The sequence below is a fragment of the Saimiri boliviensis genome, chromosome 6 (assembly GCF_048565385.1).
Source record: "Saimiri boliviensis isolate mSaiBol1 chromosome 6, mSaiBol1.pri, whole genome shotgun sequence".
Classification (NCBI taxonomy): Eukaryota; Metazoa; Chordata; class Mammalia; order Primates; family Cebidae; genus Saimiri; species Saimiri boliviensis.
In genome coordinates, this window is record NC_133454.1 from 91,897,555 (window position 1) to 91,918,205 (window position 20,651).

A 20,651-nucleotide genomic window follows, 5' to 3' on the forward strand; every position below is an offset into this window, starting at 1 on the left:
TCCTCCTCCTCCTCCTCCATTAGGGGCCAGGCTTGGTATGTTTGTTATTTGAAAAGCTATTAACATGTAAGGTAATATTATAGGCATGCTTTAAAGCAGGTTTATTGCTTTATAAAAAGGAAATATTTAGCAAAAAAAAAGTGAAAGTAAAACACTATTTTTCTGTTAGCATTTTCCTAAGAAGTGATGCTGGAGAAGAGGTTTATCTGTCTTAAATTTTAATAGGCTGTTTATGTTAAGAAAACAAAATAAGGAATCAGGCAGTTTCTTCTCAGTTTGCCAAATTGATTTTCTAATGAGTCTATAACAGATTCGATATTGAGTTTTGGCATGCGAAACTGTTTTAAATTAACAAATGAAGAAGCAAGGAAATGCATAATATTGAGGCATCCTGCATGTCAAATTGTCTTTCTTATAGCACTCACATTATTATTTTTCTTCAGAATGAATTTGATTTTCTATAGAGTATACCTATTTACATATTAATGCTTATATAGTCCTCAGAATATGTACAATAAGTTGGTTAATAGCCACTATAATTGTATCAGGTATTACCTTTTATAGTTGGTTATTGGCTGGACACTGACACAATTTAGTCAGTTAACTAATAGTTTTTATATTTTGACACTTTTGTCATCAAGAAATGCATGGCATTGTATCCAAAGCTCTTGATGCTATAGCCACCGCTTCACATGGCGTTTACTAAGGATGAGGGCATGAACAGGGCTTTCAAAGTCCTCCTCTCCTCAGTTTTTAGATACTGCTTTCTCCCACTCAGAACTCCCAATTGTGATTTTATACCATGGACATGTTTAAAAAAAGTCTGAATCAGAAAAAAATTGATGATCTAGACATGAAGATCCATTTTCATTTGTTTATTTCTGTTTTGTGATATTTGTTATTGTTCTCTGTAAGAAACTGATGCCTGTGTGATGTTACAGCCCTTATGTTACCTTGTGCTGGAACTAATTTAATATACTAAACTTTATGAAGTTAATATCATTCTAGTCACAGTCAACTTGTAGTACATTTGAAACTGGAGGTAGTAAATATCATTGTTTTAAGCCATTTTAATTAAAAGTAATTCAAGACTTCCCTAACTAGGACTTTGTGATAATTCACCAATGGTCATCTGAATCTAAAATTTGTGTTATCAGTAGTAGAAATATCCTGCAATTCAGATTTTCTATAATCGGTTACAGGATTTAAAATTTAATGCTGGGATTACAATTATGGTAGGATTCAAATTTATTTTACAAGTTTTAAAATACCATGTTTATAACCAAATAATAATACATTTATATGTCTCCTTAAAACCAAATGAAATCACATACTTTTACAATCAGGTAAAAGTGTTTATTCTATTTACCACACATGCCCAGCAAATTCCATTGTGGTGTTAGTGAATCTAATATTGCCACTATCATAAGCTATGAAGAGAATGAATTAGAATATTTCAGTTAAGTGAATAGATTAATACTGGAAAGTTAAATTATTACAGAATTCTATGTTTAAGAGCATATTGCTCTTTTTCTTAAAGTCAATTAACAGTCAATGTTTTCCTTTTTTAGAATACTATGTATCAGTGGAAAACCTCTTCTCAGTGCAAATTTTTTCCAGTCTCTCATCTTTATTCAGTGCTGAATATAAGAACATTGTAAAAATCCCCAATTTGGCTTAAGAAAGAGGATAGTATGCTCTTCTAAATGCTCTTCCTGTAGGCTCAACATCGAAAGTGTGATTTGCCAATATTACTGAATGTCTATCAGATTATATTATAATAGAAATATAAGTTCAAAGTATAGCCTTCTAATTTGCTTCTCTGATGGGCAAAACTGGCTGATGGTGCATTGGTATATACCTACAAAATTCAGTCAGTTGAAATTGTTTCTTTCTAAAGTATTATTTAATCATATTTGATTAGAAGAGCACATGAAGTAACAGGGTCCCCCTTTGACATTCTTCTTTGGAGGATAACAAAAGAGTGTCGTATAAGATGTTTATCCTTATTTCATCTTTCTTCTTGCTAAAATCACTGTTGGAGGTAGACCCATGATATTAAAGTGGTTAGTCCTTGCTCCATAGTTGTGTGTTTGTAAATATCACTTATTGACAGGTATCATAAATATAGCTATATAGGCATCCAATATTGGCTTACCAATATTAATTAATTGAAGAAAATATTTTAGGGTGAGATGTATTCAGGGTGAGAGTTCCTGAGACTAATAGCTTTCAAGAGGAAGCATAGGCAGAGTTTTGAAAAATAATTTAAGCCTTTAGTAGATCTAGGTGGATTGAGGAATGAGATGGGTTTTATGACTGTCAGAATGAAGTGTAGCTCTTTCCTGGCACCATGAGTAATGAGGGTCACCGGCAAGCCTACACTGTTGAGCTGCTTATTTCTTCTCTTGTAAAGGTGTTCACCTCTGTCTTGTCTTTCAGTCCTCCACAAGCAACCCAGAGAAGTGTGTCTCTGTTTGCTAGAGCTTGGCCGGATTGCAGCCAGGTAGGTCAAACCACTGCCACTATGTCAAGACATAGACCATCTCAGCATCCAAGCAGCACAGAAGCTTGTTGGCTTTTCATTGCTAATGTTTAACCTGGATGTGAGAAGCTACTCATTTACGAATGATAATTTGAACATCTTGAGGGCAGCAGTTGACCAAACTAAAAACGTACCACCAATATTCTTAACATCAAGATCTTGTTGTCAAAGCCACTATGTCTAAGCATTTGCTAGTGTTTTTTAATAAAATACATTTTGCCTTCAAAACTTCCCTGGGGTTAGGGAGGACATTGTACAAGCAGTTTTATATGACAGTTCTCCTCAGTGGAAAGTCTATTCCCATATTCTGTCTATCTTCCTCCTTCTTTACCTCTTCGCTTCTTGTTTACTTTTTAATAATTTTTACCTCCTTTTTTATTCCTTTTCTTCATTTCCCCCATTCAACACTTCACTCTTTTAGTTTCCACTTCTGACTGGGATGATAGTTTTTAAATTATTCTCTATATTTTTAAGAGAAAAAGACATAGAATGTTATTCTTATGTAGAAGCATCTTTAAACCTATTTTTTTTTCTGTAGGAAGGAAAAACAAGAATTAATTGCAGAAATAATAGCTAAATAAGCAGAGGAAGGAACTCTCAGCTAAAACAACTTGCTCTGGTTTCATGTTTTCCCATTTATTATCTTGCATTGCACCAGATAGGGCTTCTGGCCAGTCTATGAATCTCAAAGAACAAGAAATGAAGATGTAAATGTTTGAAGAGGTCTTGATGCAAATTTAAAATTCAGGATTAATTAGAACACGGTTTCTCATTTACATCTGGGTATACTTTTAGGGTTGAGATCAAGTAAGATGAAGAGAGAACTAACACTGAATGAACATTCTCAAAGAATTTATTGATAAAATCAAGAAAAAATAGGAGAACACATCAGCAATTTACAACATAGCTAGAAAACTTGCTGCCAATTAATAAACCTTTTTTTGATCTGGTAATCAGAATATGTAACCTCAAATTGTTTAAGTCATCATATCAATATAATCTTAATGAATTGTATATCAGGTATAAATTTCATTTTGTCACAATAATTGAGTGTGCCAAAGATTGCTTTAATGTTTTTCAATTCAAATTTAATATTTTTTAGTCTTACCTCAACATGGAGTAAAAAACCCAATTTGAGATATTTTTCTATTTCCCCACACTCTTCCCAGTGAATTGTGGGAAGGCCCCTGGGGGAGAACTCTCTAGTCTTCTGTGCTCTCAGATTTCTACTACTCAGGCATAGTTCAAACTTGTGGCATCTGGCTGTTTCTTAGGAGTTTATTCTCTTCTATTGCTGCCACACACATCCTCGGGTTCTGTGAAGGAGCAGGATGAAGATGTACCTCTTGCTTGTAGGACCCTTATTTACCTACTCCCCCACCAACCTTAGGGCTTCTGGCCTGGAGGACAAATGGCCTTGAGTCAAGTGAATGCCAGGGACTCAGCATCTATCCCTTAAGAAAGGGGAAGTTAAAAATAAAACAGGTAGGAAATCACATGAAGTAAAATTTCAGTAAATGAACAGCTGCCAAGGCCATGTTCAAGTAAAAGAAATATGAATTGTCTAGAGTTTCTACTTAGAGAATAGACAAAAAACTTTTTTTAGTTGATTATCATGTTGGAATACTCTAAAATGCCAGATATACTTTTGTTACTTAAATATTCTAAATATTGCATCAGAAAAGCATATTGCTTCTGAAAGTTGTGATACAGAAGTAAACAGAGGGTATTATACTACCTCTAGAATTAGGTGGGATTTTAAATTGTTCCTGCCATTTAATTTACAGTATTTGCCTGTTTTCTAGGTTTTATTTTATATATTGTTTTTATACGTTATATTACATGAGTCCTCTGATTAGGGAGCCTGCTGAATAAACATTTTAATTATAGCCAAGTTATCAAAGAAGAAGACAAGCTGCCCAATTATAAAATGCCTTTAAGAATCATGTTTCCTCTGGCTCGGAGTCTGGCATAAATTGCTGCTTGTTACAGGATGTAAAACAAATTCAAGTCTTGGTTAATGAAAGTGAATTATAATGGCCTTGTCATTTTCAAGGTGATACATCATATGAAGAGTTCCTCCCACCCAGATCTTTTCAAATTGTGATTTTGGGTTCTTCCATTTCTGACCATGCTTCATTACCACACAGTCTAATAAAAATATTGATTATTCACATTACCAAAATAAATTATGGATTTTACAAAAGACGTTCCATAAGAATTAAGATAATCCTTACATTAAAATATTTGATTTGTAAATTCGGCCTTTTATCTTCTTTACTCACTTGGATGGTGTGAACTGTTGCGTACTTTCAGCAAAAAAAAAAAAAAAATATTCATGATGCTACTATTGTTTTAGTGTGTGACATGATATTAAATAGTTGAATACCAGTAGGATAAATTGAGCATTTAAGTAAGAATGTCTGTCCCTTTCTACATGCATTTAAGGTTTTTAGCTTGATGCAAATTCAAATGTGTTTTACAAACATCAACCCAATAAATCCAGACCTCACCGTTTTACCCTCATGTTGAAGCATAATTAGTTGAAGGGAAAAAAAGAGAAATTTCTTCTAATCTAACTTTACTCCTAAATTTTGCCTTACATACATTAAACACATATCTAGCTTAAATTTGTGCTCCTCTCAAACCCAGAGAGGATTATACACATTAATAACTTAAAACACTTTTAGGCAGAACTAGAAGTGATTTTTGGGAGAGCTGTCAATAATCGCAACAGTAATTTACACACAAAGCAGATGAATTTTGACCTTAGTGAATTCATCGATATAATCTTGTAAGTTTTGTGGTTTTCGTCATTGATAGACAATGCATTGTTATATTTGATTCTAAACACTTTTCCAGATTACATAACCATAATTTTAAAACCATAAACATCACCTTGGAAACGATTCCCAGTGAGTTTCCGATTCTCTGCCATGTTTTCCTGTCTGGGGACACTTAGTAAAGCTCCTCTGCAAGCTGTGGGCTTCTCTGAGTTCTGAGATGGCAGAAGGAGACCACTTTTTTTTGTTCTCATGGGTAAAACTTCCTTTTATTTTCAACTAAATAGAGCTATCATCACTGTAGAGTGAAGTCCTCCTGCTAATATTTTATAAAAATATCAGTTTTTGAATATATGTGTTCGACTTGTGAAAAGTAAAACTGTGCAAAAGCAAGTTAATAAAACCTCAAAGATATTTTTAATGACAGTGCTTTGCTATGCATTGCTGAAAACAAATTTAGTATAAATTCAACATATTGGGACTGTAGAATTAAGAATGATCTTTAAAAACGAAGTAAAAAAATCTTTTGATATTTTTGTTTGGGGTCATAATGATCAGTATTATTGTGGAGCTTTATATGATTTTTATTTTTGAGTACTGTCTTGATTTGGAGCAAAATTTATGACCATTTAAAAGAAATATACTTTCTGAACATTTTCTTTAATCTCTCATTTTGATTCGTGTCCTTATGAAAGGAAATGTTACTTAAAAGAAAAAAGTATTCTTATACAAAGACGATTAACTGATCCATCCTATTTAAAGCACTTGAACTAACTGCTAAGACCATCATATGCTTTCACATAGTTGAAATTTCCTTCCAAATCTAAATCTATCTTTAAATTGCTTTAAAACAGAAGACAAACGAGGAAAAAATTTTCTTGCAAGAATCTATAAACTGTCTGTTACATGTCTTTAAAAGGGCAGTTTCTCGCATTAGGCTGAAAAATTTGTCCCTCTAACCCTGGTAAAATTGGATCCAGATGTCTTTTGTTTGGAAACTCTAGACTACTAAATAGTTTGAGTAAATGTTCTAGTTCAGGCCTTAGTTTGTGGACTTAGTTATTTTATCTAGAGCTCAAAAATTGTGTCAAATGCCAGAAAAATGAGAATCCATTTTTAAAACCTCATCATAAAGTCATTAACATAAGACCTGTTCCCTAGCACTTTTAAAAAAAATGAGACAAAAATATGTTGCCCTTTGAGTATCACCCTACTTTCATATCACTAGGGTATAAAGGTATGAGGATTTTGTTTTAGTGGATTCAACCTTCTTTATATCTTTAGTGTGACCCTTAATTGGTTTGAGAACAACAGCTACCCAATTCTAAAACTCTGAAATTTTGTAGTTGGAAAGGAGTGAAAAATAGTATAAATGTATGAAAATCTCATAGACAAAATAAAAATGTGGCGTGGTATGAAGTTCATGGAAACCAGAATGAAGCAGCCTTTTGGAGAACAGAAAAAAGATCTATTTGATGACTAAGTTGGCTTGCAGGTGCAAGCCCCTAACCCAAAGGGAATTTTATGATTTACAGTCTGTTGACATCTCCAGACAGACAGGAAGCCAATGAATCGTATTTAAGTATGCATTTCAGGACTGGCTGACTGTGCCTTAGGCAGTTTGAAGTATTCAAAAGCCAGTATAAGCAGAGATTTGGGACTTAGTGTTGATTTTCTATGTTCAGTGGCATAACTAATTTTCAGCATTCCCAGATAAAGAAAAATACCCAGAGAAAGGTTTTCCATGTGTGATTTTGTTAACAATTTTACTCAAACATAATCTACTTTGTTTATATTGGACATACAGCCAAGTCTGTTGTTACTCTAACATATATATTATTATTTTACTGTGTAAAAAAATTTAAAAATTATGCAATCTATTCCTGAAAGGTACCATGAATCCACCTACAATTACAAATGAAATCATATTTTCCAATTCACCTAATTTAAGTTTCAACTATGATATTTGAACTTATGGATGACTTTTAATTGGCCGTGACTTCTCATTTCTTAAGTTCCTCTAGCCTTACTACCAAGTTTATGCTATTCTCTTAAGAACATTAAACATAACAAAATTTTATAGCTTCCTGGAACTAAGATGGCAGAAAAGTCTACAGAGATTAAAAAGGGTTGCTTGCCAAAGTTTATCTGGTGAGTTAGTAGCAAAGCTGAATTTATAACTTGATCTGCTAAACTCCAGTACTGAGATATTTCTCACATTTCACAATTCCAGAGAAATTTATTTAAAGAATGGCTACAGTAAACTTTTTGGTAAAGAATATAACGATATTACTTTGTATTTTAGCCTCCTAATTTTGAAGTTAACATGATCTTATTCAGTGCTATAATATATTTTTAAAACCAAGACTTTTAGCAACAGAACCTTGGTGCTGCAGTTTCCAGGTTGTACAACACTTAATTTGTCAATTAACATATCAACAATCTCAGAGGTTGTACCATGTGTCAGACACTATACTGAGCATGAAAAGCATACTATTTTAATTCCTTCTAATAACATTGAAACATAGAAATTAGAATTTCCATTTTATATTTAAATAAAACAGGTTCAGAAATAATGTGTCAAGATAGCCAACAGGTCAGATGCATTGAAGATGCTCAGTAGCGGTTGCCTTTCTAAGCTTCTTCCTCTTGCCTCCCTCCACTGCTACAACAGATCTTGAGAACAGGCCATTTTCATTTATACTTTTCTGACAGAAAATAGACTCGTAGAGGTTAAGTGATTTGTGAAGTTTTAGAAGCAGGTTATAAAGGAGCTAGAAAAATAAGAACAAACTAACCCCAAAGCTAGCGGAAGAAAAGAAATAACTAAAATTATAGCATAACTGAACAAAATTGAGACCCCAAAATTCATACTAGGAATCAATGAAACCAAAACTTGGTTCTTTGAAAGGATACCAAGATTGATGTCCCACTAGTTAGATTAACAAAGAAAAGAAGATTGAAGCTCAATTGGGAATGACAAAGGTGACACTACAGTTGATACCAGAGAAATACAAAAGATCCTTAGAGACTGTTATGAACACCTATATGTACACAAACTAAAACTCCTAGATGAATGGATAAATTCATGGAAACACACAACCTCACAAGATTGGATCAGAAAAAAAGTTGAAACCCTGAACAGACCAATATTGAATTCTGCAATTGAACCAGTAATAAAAAACTTACCAACCAAAAAAAAGATAAAAAGAAAAAAAAAAAAGCCCTGGACCAGATGAATTCACAGCTAAATTCTACCAGACATACAAAGGAGAGCTGGTACCTATTCTCCTGAAACTATTCCAAAATTTGAGGAAGAGGGACTCCTCCCAAGTTCATTCTGTAAAACCAGCATCATTCTGATTCCAAAATCTGGCAAAGATGCAATGAAAAAAGAAAACTTTAAGCCAATATTTCTGTTCAACACAGGTGCAAAAATTCTCAACAAAATACTAGCAAACTGAATCAGCACATTGAAAAGTTAATTTCCTCTGATCCAGTAGGTTTCATTCCTGGAATACAAGGTTAGTTCAACATATGCAAATCAATAAATATAATTTACTATATAAACAGAATTAAAAACAAAATCCATATGATCTTCTGATAGATGTGAGAAAAGCTTTTGATAAAATCAAATATCCTTTCATGATAAAAAAAAAAAAGCCCTCAACAAACTAGACCATAAAAGAACCTACCTCAAAAGAATAAGAGCCATCTATGACAAAACCACAGTCAATATCATATTGAAGCAAAAGCTGGGTCAAAACTGGAAGCATTTTCCTTAAGAAGTGGAATAAAACAAGGATGCCTACTCTTATCACTCGTATTCACTATGGTACTGGAAATCCTAGCCAGAGCAATCAAGCAAAAGAAACACCTAAAAGGCATTGAAATAAGAAGAAGTCAAATTATCTCCCTACCAAAAAAAAAAAAAAAAAAAAAAAGAGAGAGAGAGAGAAATAAATAAATATACCTAGGAATACATCTAACTAAAGAAGTGAAAGATCTCTACAAGAAGAACTATAAAAATACTTCTAAAAGAAATGATAGATGATACAACCAAATGGAAGAATATCATTAAAATGGCCATACTGCCCAAAGGAATCTGTAGATTCCACACCATTTCTATCAAACTGCAGCTGTCATTTGTTATGGAAGTAGAAAAAAAAGTATTCTAAAATTCATTTGGAACCAAAAAAGAGCCTGAATAGCAAAAGCAATCCTAAGCAAAAAGAACAAAGCCAGAAACTTCACATTACCTGACTTCAAGCTATACTCGAAGGCTAGAGTAACAAAAGCAGCATGGTACTGGTACAAAAACAACAGTGAAATAGAATATAGAATACAGAAATAAAGCTGCCTACCTACAGCCACCTGATCTTTGACAAAGTTGCCAAAAATAAGCAATGGAGAAAGGACTCTCTAGTCAATAAATGGTGCTGGATTAATGAGTATCCATAAGCAGAATAAAACTGGATCCATACCAATCACTATATACAAAAATTAGCTCAAGATAGATTAAAGATTTAAATGTAAGACTTCAAACTGTAAGAATTCTAGAAGAAATCCTAGAAAATACTAGGGTATCTAGATACTAGGACTAAATCTGCAAAAGAAATTGCAACAAAAACAAAAATTGACACCTGACAAAGGTCTAATATTCAGAATCTGTAAGAAATTTAATTAAAAAAAAAAACCTCATTAAAATTTGGGCAAAACACATGAACAGATACTTCTTAAAAAACACACACACACAAAAGAAAAAAGCAACATACAAGTGGCCCCAAAACACATCAAAAATTCTCAGTATCACTAATCATCAGAGAAATATGAATCAAAACCCCAAAGAAGTCAGGCACAATGGCTCACGCCTGTAATGCCAGCACTTTAGGAGGCCAGGGTGGACAGATCACTTGAACCCAGGTGAGACCTGCTCCACCTCTACAAAAAAATTACAAAAAAATCCACCTCTACAAAAAAATACAACAACAACAACAACAACAAAAATTGCCAAGCATGGTGGCATATGCTTGTAGTTCCAGCTACTCAGGAGACTGAGGTTGAAGGATGACTTTAGCCCAGGAGGTCAAGACTTCAGTGAGCCATGATCACACCATTGCACTCCAGCCTGGGTGACAGAGCAAGACCATGCCTCAGAAACGAAAAACAAAAAACTCACTGGATACTGGGGAAGCTGCAGAAACAAGGGAATACTTATACACTGTTGGTGGGAATGTGAATTAGTTCAGCCAATGTGGAAATCAGTTTGGAGATTTCTTGAAGAACTTAGCACACTATTCAACCCGGTAATTCCTTTACTAGGTATATATATATCCAGATATATATATCCATATATATATATATATATATATATATATATGTATGTATATGTATATATATCCATATATATGTATGTATATGTATATATATCCATATATATGTATGTATATGTATATATATCCATATATATATATATATATATATATATATATATATAAATCGTTCTGCCAAAAAGATGCATGCACTCATGTGTTCTTAGCAGCAGTGTTCACAATAACAAAGACATGGAATCAATCTAATTGCTTATCCATCAATGGTGGATTAGATAAAGAAACTGTAAGACATAGAATACTATGCAGTCACGGAAAAGAATGAAATCATGTTATCTGCAGCACCATAGATGCAACTGACGACCGTTATCTTAAACAAATTAACACAAAAACAGAAAACCCAGTACTGCATGTTCTCACTTATATATGAGTGCTAAACACTAGGTATTCATGGACATAAAGATGGGAACAATAGACACTGGGAACTCTAGAGTGGAGAGCAAGGGAGGGAGGAAAGGCTAAATAAACTACTTATTCAGTACTATGATCACTACCTAGGTAGTGGAATCATTTGTACCCCAGACCTCAGCATCATGCAATATACCCATGTAACAATTCTGCACATGTACCCCTGAATCTAAAATACAAATTAAAATTATTTAAAATCTAAAAACTATAAAAGCAGGTTATGGAACAGTTAGTTCAAAATCTAACTCAGAGAAGAATGAGAAGCAAATCTCAATGTAAGTATTGTTGGTACTTGTCAAGAGCAAGCTAACCAGATGCTTTGTAGCATTCAGCATGATTAATGATTACTAGAAAAAAATGTGTTTTAATTTTGTACAAGGTTAAAATCTTTTTGATAAACTTTGGCCAAGTATTTTTGTACATTTAATACTGACATGTTTTATTAAAGCATTTTACGCATGTAGGGATTCAAAACCATAAGCCTGAATTCATATTAAGAACCTTACATTATTTTTATTTGAGAATAGAGGAATTTTTTTACATTCAAATGGTAGTTATTAGATAATTGTTCTGTGCCAAGGTCTATATGAGATGCTGGTGATTCTCAGAATGAGACAGACAATGGTCTCTACCACTACAGAATTTGCAGTCCAGCATATTTCCACCACTGTCCTGTCCCATAAACTGGTAACTGTGTACAAAAGATTAGAAATATGTTAAATGGTGCCTACAGTCTTTTAGCTAATGTTATCTATTAGCTAAACATTAATCTGTGAACTGGAGGCTGTTCTCAAAGTAGTAACTGTTCAGTAGAATTGTGCTCACTAGACTGTTCTGTTCACATTTTCCACCTCTCAAAGGGCTCCTGACATATAACACCCCTCTTTACTATCCAAATTCTGAAAAAATAGAAAATAAAAGAGTTGCATATCATCTTTACAATTAAAAAGATCCAGCTGATAGATATGCTTACTGTCTTTAACAGAGCTCTAGCATTAGGCCAATTAACCACCTAGCCGCAGGCAAAGTGGGGGGTCTATGGGGAGGGTTTCTGAGGAATAGCTTCTTCCCTAGAAGTAGGGTAAACTGAGTAAAGCATGCTCAGTTTATTATTAAATTTACCAATTTGATAAATCCCTTTATCTTGTATCAGATGGGTAATGAAGCAGAAAAGCCAAGAATAAAACTACTTGAGCATCCACGGGAAAAAAAAAAAAGTCAAGAATAGGGAAATTGCTTTCCCCTAGTAATATGTACTGAACATATGAATAATAATGTCAGTTAAAATAATAACCCATTAAAATAGAAAAATTATTTAAGGTTAAATCTAATGATGTTTTTATACACTGTTCATTAAGAGTTACTAAAACATATTGTCAACATATTCTCTACATATAATTTCCTTTGTAGATTATCCATAACCTATTTTTTTACACCTCCAAGTGACTCTTCTCCTCCTTTTTAACACCCAATCACCTGATTAAAGCCAGAGAAACTGCATTTACGTCTTTAACCTGCTCCTCATTAGTTATATATTTTCTCTAGATCTCTATTTTTATCTGTAAAAGTGAAAGGGTGTAAATTGATGATCCTCCAAATCCTTCACAACTCTCAAATTCTAGAATTATTGTTGGCCTCCCGCCTAGGTACAGTTGATATGTACCTAGGAAACCAAATGTAATTTTATATTTAGCTAAAGCAATATATGATTACAAGAGATAACAACTATGTCTTACCCTTTGACCTTTCCTGGCCTTTATAATTTGCAATACACATTTTTTTAGACATTGTTACTCTAAATTATGTCTCTGTATTCTCTCTGCTCAGTTGCTTCCCAAAACAATATATGTGCTTTCAGTATGCTGTTCCTAGGAGCAGAGGCTATGACGTTGTGTAACCCATAGTACATTGTTTCAGGGCCATAGGAAATATATTAGAAGTTAATTTCTTTCCTGCTAAATCATTTAAAGATTTTTATTTCTGGGGATTGCTGTTTGCAAACTTGACTGTGACCCTCTGATTGTATTTCTATTTTTAACAAACTTATGTTCAAAATAGTTTACAGCACTAATATCAGTAAAGTTGGTAAATGTGAATGCTGAAGGCCAAATTGTACATAGTATTCATCTTATTTTTTCATTAACATATTGCACTGAGTATTTTTATATATTTTTAGTATATCTTATGTGTCCATATATGTGCATGTATGGACACACAGCAGGTATACATGTTTTTCCTCTGCTTAGAAGGATGCTAATTCAAGAACTTACCATTTCAATGCCAGAAAAAAAGTGAATGCTGGTTTTAAAAGTAAGAAATTTACTCCCATGGTGCTTGTTATCAAATGATATACGGTAATTTCATCATTATAAGTTATGCAGATGTAATGATCCAATGTCTTTTAAAGGTATGGTGTGGAGCCTCCTGGTTTGATAAAATTGGAAAAAGAGATTGAACAAGAAGAAACTCTTTCTGCCCCTTCTCCTTCACCTTCTCCTTCATCAAAGTCTTCGGGAAAAAAGAGTACAGGAAACTTACTGGACGATGCAGTAAGTAAAATCAGTCAGACTTCTTACCAGCGCTTGGTCTTTCCTGTACTACAAAACAGGTTCTGTGCAATGTCATATCAGTCTAATCTTTACCTGTATCAATTTTCTTGAAATTTATTTTAAGACCATATGAAAAACTTTGCAGTCCTGCAATTCATTTTGAGATTCAAAACTGAAACACTTAATGACACTTTATTTTAAACAACAAATAAAGCTTTAGAATAATAAGTCAACTCCCTGAAAATTGTATTTGAAAACATGAAAGCCTCTTTGTCACTGGGTCACAAATCCCCATTTCATAGATAAGAAGCCTGAAGACACAAGATCTTGAGGATTCTTAAAAGACGGGAAAGTAAATATATGTTAGAGAAGATAAGTGCCTTTTATGTACTACCATTGTTTTTCAAGTGCTCTCATATATGAAAGGCAGGTTCCTTCTCCAGGAATGGAAACGCAGAAGTTGAGTAACCTGCGGAGAGGAGGAGAGGATCTTAGATTCCAACACAGTTTTGTCTATCTCTCGAAGGTCCCTCTACTTAGCAGCCATTGAGTAACAATTTTTGCAGTTAGGAAATGTTTTAACAATGTCCTCAGAATCACAGTAAACCATTTTTAGATATAACAGCAAACATGGTGAATTAAAACTCTCAGGTGACTTTGGTTGTCTGTTAAGTAGTTCTTGGTTATGAAAAATAGTATGCATGTGCATATGCCCTCCACACATATATTTTGTGTCACTATAAAAATGTTAATAAAGCAGATAAATCATGAGTGACTGGGATGTTGTTTATACAAAGTTTGTATTTTGGGAGCTGTAGTTGCTTTTGAATTTTTGTAGAAAATGGTAATGCCAGAGGCATTACATGGGCATATGTCTCACATACCTGGGGAGAGTCCTAAGAAACTAGCACCAACCACAATGCCAGCTATAAAAATAGGCAGAACTGAAAAGGACTGGTGGTCCATAGCTGTGATTTTCCTCCTCTAGGGTATGAGTGGAAGAAAAGAGCTGGGAAAATGGTTTGACACTACAGGATGGAGAAAAAGAGATTTCTCTGTGTTTTGCTTTTCTTTATGTGACACTACAAACTATATTGCAGATTTAGATGAGCAGAAATGTAACAGTTTGTCTGACAGATTAACCCTCGTTTCTGTTAAGGGCAGCAAACATATTAGCTCTTAAAGGTATCTTAGCCTGTTTAATTTGCTGTCTTCTGGGTAACTGTTTAACCACTTGGGAACTAAAGAAGAATGGGCAAGACATTTTGATTTAATGCTACTGAAAAGGATTTTAAATTCACATTACCTTTTTGATGAATTGGTCATATGTCTTGCTTTTTCATAGTATTTCACTTTTTATTTTGTAATTGAGTAATATTATATTAGTAGTAGATAATGGTCTATTGTTTATATATTAATGAGAACATTTTTTTCTTCTCTATCAATTATACTTTTGATTAGACTTACTTTAGGGTAAGATGTTCCTCTAGTCTTTTTCTTATAAATGTATTTCCCCTGAGGCAAATATACTGGCTTATAGTTCATTTCCTCTCAGCCATAACCTTCATACATTTTACAAAATTGTCTTATAGTCAGGGTTCCAGAACACTGTAGAGTATCTGGCCAATGTCCCCCTTAACCTCCTATTGAATGAATTACTGGATCAAATGAAAATTTTTAGTCCTAAAATTATGAGATCGCTTTCTGGTATTTGACACTGTTGATAGCTCCATTCTTGAAATGTATCTCTACAACACTTCTGCTACCAGAAGGATCAAACTAAATGCACTTTGGGTTTGATTAAAATTACATAGGGTTCTTTATAACATCTAGGGTGAAACCGAAGCTTGTTGATATGTCATATAGTTCATAGCCCTCCATGAGCTGGGCTACTGTGCATTTTCCAGCTATTTTGTCCACTGGATTAATCCCTGCATTTTGATATAGCCATTGTTGCTTTTCATAGTATTTCTGTCTACTCACCTTTTACACTACTTTTAAACACCTTTTGATCTTTTAAAATTCAGGTTATGCTACCTCCTACATAAAGATTTTTCTGCTATCTTTCATCCCAGGTATATACTCCTTGGTGCTCCAAGTACTTGTATAAGTTTAATGAAGCATTTATCTTATTGGGCACAAATATCCTTTCCTGTCAAGGTGTAGACCTTGTACTCAAAGACAAGGACCATATTTTATCCATCTATATCCAGTACCATGTTCGTTGGATCAATTATCAATGTAGCTAAAGTTTAACCTTCTACCTTATTCTATTTATCCAAATTGGCCACATACTCTGAAAATGAATGCACTTTTCAATTCTAGTGTAGCTTTGTAGAGGGAGGAGATGTTGCCACTTGAAGCTACTCCTATGAACCTAGAAGTAGCTAGAATGGTTTTCTTTCTTCACTGGCTTGTCTCATATCTGGCAATCCTTGAGATGAGGAGAAAAAGTAGAGAGGGCAAGAAGGTGGTGGAAAAACAATGAAAAGGATTTCAGAGTTTTACCAATGCTCTAGTTCAGAAAAAAAGAGTGAAATGAAGACTTTTCATACAATAGTAAGCTAGACAGTCATTCCATGGTGTTTCTCCCCTACTCTCAATTTACATGCTCTCAATTGAGAAAAATGGAAGGGATATCATAGAAGCTTTAAACCTGCTTTAGAATTTACTGGAGTTTAGAACATAACCATCTTCTTAGTTAAGAAGTTTTAATCAAATGTTGGAAATCTACAAAGTGGATATTTCTGTACCTTTGCCAGCTATAATACTATGTTTCTACAAGTCTTTAAAATGGCATTTTTCAAGAAGTGTTTGATCAAACACACCATGGTTAGATTAGTTTGAGAAATACAAATTACTATAGTCCTCATCTAGAGTCTGGTAATAGATTTTGGCATATCAAAGGCTCTAGTGAGTTCCATAATAAGATCTTGTTTAACCTGGAATCTTCCAAACTTATTTGACCACAGAAGTCTCTTATAGTCCCATTCATTTTACATTGGGGAAAACAACATTGAACTATTTGCATTCTGTTTAAGTGATAGGTTTTTTGGTTTTGGTTTTGTTTTTTACTGAAGTGTTTTACTTCAGGAACAGTGGAGAAGAGAAAAAGTAATTTGAGCTTCACTAATGGTTTAAATCAGAACTTCATATATCTAATATAAAAGGAAATTGTTTCTATAGCAACTGCTTCACTGCATGTGAGGCATATATTGCAGTTGGGAGTTGAAATTGATGTACCCCGACATGGATTTTAGAATAGAGATATAAAATAGAGATTGCTTGCAGAGTTCCTGCATTTAGTTAGTAATACTGGCTATATTTACTCTGGGAAAGCTATTATCTGCCACTCCAAAAAAGAAAAAGAGGAAAAAGAGAAAGAGGAGGAGAAAAAAAAAAAAAAAGAAGAAGAAATAAAAAAGAGAGAAAGCAAGAGAGACAGATTTGTGTTAAGATATTATATTCCAGTGAACAGTTTCAGCAGTAACTGCCAGTTTTGAAACCTTCAATGTTTCTTCACATTTCTTTGTTTGATATTTACAGGAATGGTGGGAAAAATAGTTGACGCTTTATGTGGAAAATACATCTCACGTTCTTTAATCAAGATATCGGGAAAGAAACACAGTGCTATCCATTCAGACTAATTTATTCTCCAGATGCCCTGATAGAGTGATTCAGCTGTGATAAAACGGTGGTGTCAGGTTTAGTTCTCCTCTTCGCTGAGCCAGTTCTCACACAATGAGTTGAATACAGTTCTCAGAAACCATTCTTACTTTCTTCCTCTTCTCCATCAACTTCCTCAGTATGGGGATGAGAGATAGTATAATTCTGAGTAATCAGGCTTCTCTTGAAATCCCATTTCAGCTGAAAACTGGCTGGGTTCCTAGCCAAAAAAAGAACACCTTCCAGACTGACTTTTCCATAGGTAATGTAAGAAGCAAAGATGTCATCAGTCACTGTTTACTTAACAATGTATTTCCACTGGCCACAGTCTGGCCTTGTTTCTTCCACTTCTGCTTCCACCTCTCATACAACTACAAAAACAGCCCTTGATTTTTAAAATTCAACTGCATTTTCAAAGCCACAAAGGCATTAGAGAAGAGCAGGCCACTTGAGAAAATGTTTCCTGTATTTTACTTCGTTTGATACCAAGAGTTTCTGTCTTTTGTGTAAGAACACTGAAAAATGAAAATACTTTCCATACAGACTTGTGATTGTCATTTTTTAGTCAAGAAACCAGTTGAACATCAATTTACTGTTTGGTTAATTACCACATGGCAAGTAAAATTATGCCAAGCATGATCCTCCTAAAGTTCAGGCCTCAGGCCATGTACTTTTTAGATGCTATCAGTCTGATTTTCTTCTGGATGATCAACCCCTCCTGTTTTGCATCCTTGCTTTCCGCATGGCAGCCTTTATTTGTGGTGATAAGGAAAACTGTACCACTTCTAGCAATGATATAAACATAATTGACATATATATACGTATTTATATTTAAACATATTTTATGAACACATATAGAAAGAGATAGACATAGAAAAATACTGAAAATAGAAACTATAGACAACATTCATTGGTCCTGTAAACCTACCCTCACCCCAGAATGTGGTTCTGAATTATTGGAAGAAAATGATGTGATCATTATTCAACTTTTGTACATCTTGTTTTATTATCATCATCCCATTCAGAAATAACCTTTCAAAAAATCTCTAAGAACAGAAGTCTATTAATACTGGGGTGAATGCGTCTATGGATCAAGTATAATACAGAAAAAACTCATAACACAAAGTCATTGCCGTAATCACTAACTTAACGTTAAGTAGTTTTCTCATTTTTCAATGAAGGCCATTTCTAAGGTTCTTCGAATTTCCATGTCCTGTATAGATCCATGTCCTTATTTATCTATTTAGTCAATATGCATTTAATGAATATTTATTTGCCATTAGGACGTGCTTTGTATCACTGATTTTAAAATATAATAAAATACTATTTTAACTCTTAAGGAATTCAGTCTAGCAAGAAGATATTAAGGTTAACCAGTAAATGAGATACAGTATGCTATGATAAAAATAAGTACCAAAAGTCATATGTTTATATGTCAGTAAAATTAGGGATGGCAGAAAGGACTGATGGCAATGTATATATTAAAGTTGGTTCTTTTGTTCTTTTCTTCCAAAAATAGTTTTAGCTCTCTTCTTGTACATCCTTATTGAGTCATAATTATATAGTTTTTCAGATAAATTTAATTCAGGAATTTTTCCCTTTTTGTGGTTATTCCTCCACTGTTTTAGCTTTTACCTTCTGGAACCTTTCTTATTCTGGGGAAACTAAGTTGTTTAATTCCTTTACATCAACATGCAGTTGAGTTCATGTGTTACTCTTTGCACAGTTTTTGCTTAGAAGGCTGATTAAAGTCACACATTGAATTATTTGAAGGAATGAGTGCACTTTTTTCATGACATAACTCTAGACACTATGACATCTTTGTGGAAGAATTTGGGTGAGGAAATCCAGGCCAATTTCTAAATTTGTTCTATATAGCTTCTAAATGCAGGCTGCACATCATTTACAGCTTTCTGTTTCTTCCATGGAAACATTTCCTCATAACACAGGACATTATTGTTTGGGGTGTTTGGTTAGTTGGTTCGTTGAAGAGCAGACAGACTGGGTTGTTCCCAGTTAAGGAAAACATACACATAAAATTGTTCCTAAAATCTTAGACTATTATCTTCTAGTAATCACAACTATTCATGAGCTTTATGCACATATCATTTAGATTATGTAGTTTTTAAAGAGTGAGATAATAATAGATATAACGGAGATAAAAATTTGATATGCAGGCATCGATTACATAGAACACATATAAGCTGTAAAACAGGGTCACAGAAGTAGGGTTTGATAGGTGGGAATGACTGAGATGGAGCGAATTGCAGGGTAAAGCTGAGTAAATGAGAGATTACTTCTTAGAGAAAATCTTAGAGTTCAAAAAAAGATGAAACAATAGTCTCGTTAAAAAGACTTGTTAGATTCATTATCATTATTTTGCAACTGGTAACATATAGTTAAAATTATACTGAGGTAATATAAACCCTGTGTTAACATACATTCTGTTCTAGTTTTCAATAGGTTCACCTTGACAGCCCAAATCTGCATGGTCTTTTTAGTCCTCCAAAAATAGAAACCCAGCTGATCATTTATATTCTGATTCCTGTTGACCTCCTGCTCCTTATCCTCCAAAATCATCACTGTCGTTAGCAACCTTTGCCTTAGAGCAGTCATTTGCCTTCAGATGTCTTTGGGACCTGACCTTTACATAGTTATGATTTAATACGATATTTCTATGCTCACATAAAGAAAAGTTTAAAGTCATTAAGGGTTCATGGGCCTTGGAGTCCTTGGAGCAAATTAACATAAATTCAACCTAATTAAGAAGAGTGAATTTGCCTGGTCTTCTATTTCAGGTGAAACGAATTTCTGAAGATCCTCCTTGCAAATGCCCAAACAAGTTCTGTGTGGAGCGACTCTCCCAAGGAAGATACCGGGTGGGAGAAAAGATCCTCTTCATCAGGGTAAAGTTTTACTTTTCTATCTTGTTCTTTATGGGAATACTCAGAATTCGAGTTGGGGGAAATATGACAGACAACAGCAGGAACTTCTATATGGTGCTTACAATTAAAGATACATGGTATGAATTTTTTTAAGTAGCATACATTATAATGTACTACTGGAGGTTAAACAAATAGAACTGTTTTTCTCTTTGTACATATACCAAAACACATACACGCCAAAGACTCCATAGAAATCAAATAGCATGCAGAAGCCTTTCCACTTGTGTTCTGTTTTGCTAAGAATCAAGAGAATTTAATCTCTCAAAGTAAGTTTGTGGCTTTTGCTAAGACCAATATTTTTGTTAAAAAATAAGCAAATGAAAAATATAGATACATTCCTAGAAATCTGCAATTGTGCATAGAAG

General features: G+C 33.8%; 1 protein-coding gene across 8 annotated transcripts in view; it reads left to right on the forward strand.

The window, feature by feature from the left end:
* Positions 1-20,651, forward strand: part of GAS2 (growth arrest specific 2) — a 135,358-nt gene that overhangs the window by 58,735 nt on the left and 55,972 nt on the right. For all 8 annotated transcript variants that reach the window (XM_039470934.2, XM_039470932.2, XM_003919926.4 and 5 more), the window contains 3 exons: positions 2,443-2,506; positions 13,534-13,675; positions 20,140-20,247. In XM_039470934.2, coding sequence (XP_039326868.1) covers positions 2,443-2,506; positions 13,534-13,675; positions 20,140-20,247 — 314 coding nt within the window. The remainder of the gene's footprint in view (positions 1-2,442; positions 2,507-13,533; positions 13,676-20,139; positions 20,248-20,651) is intronic.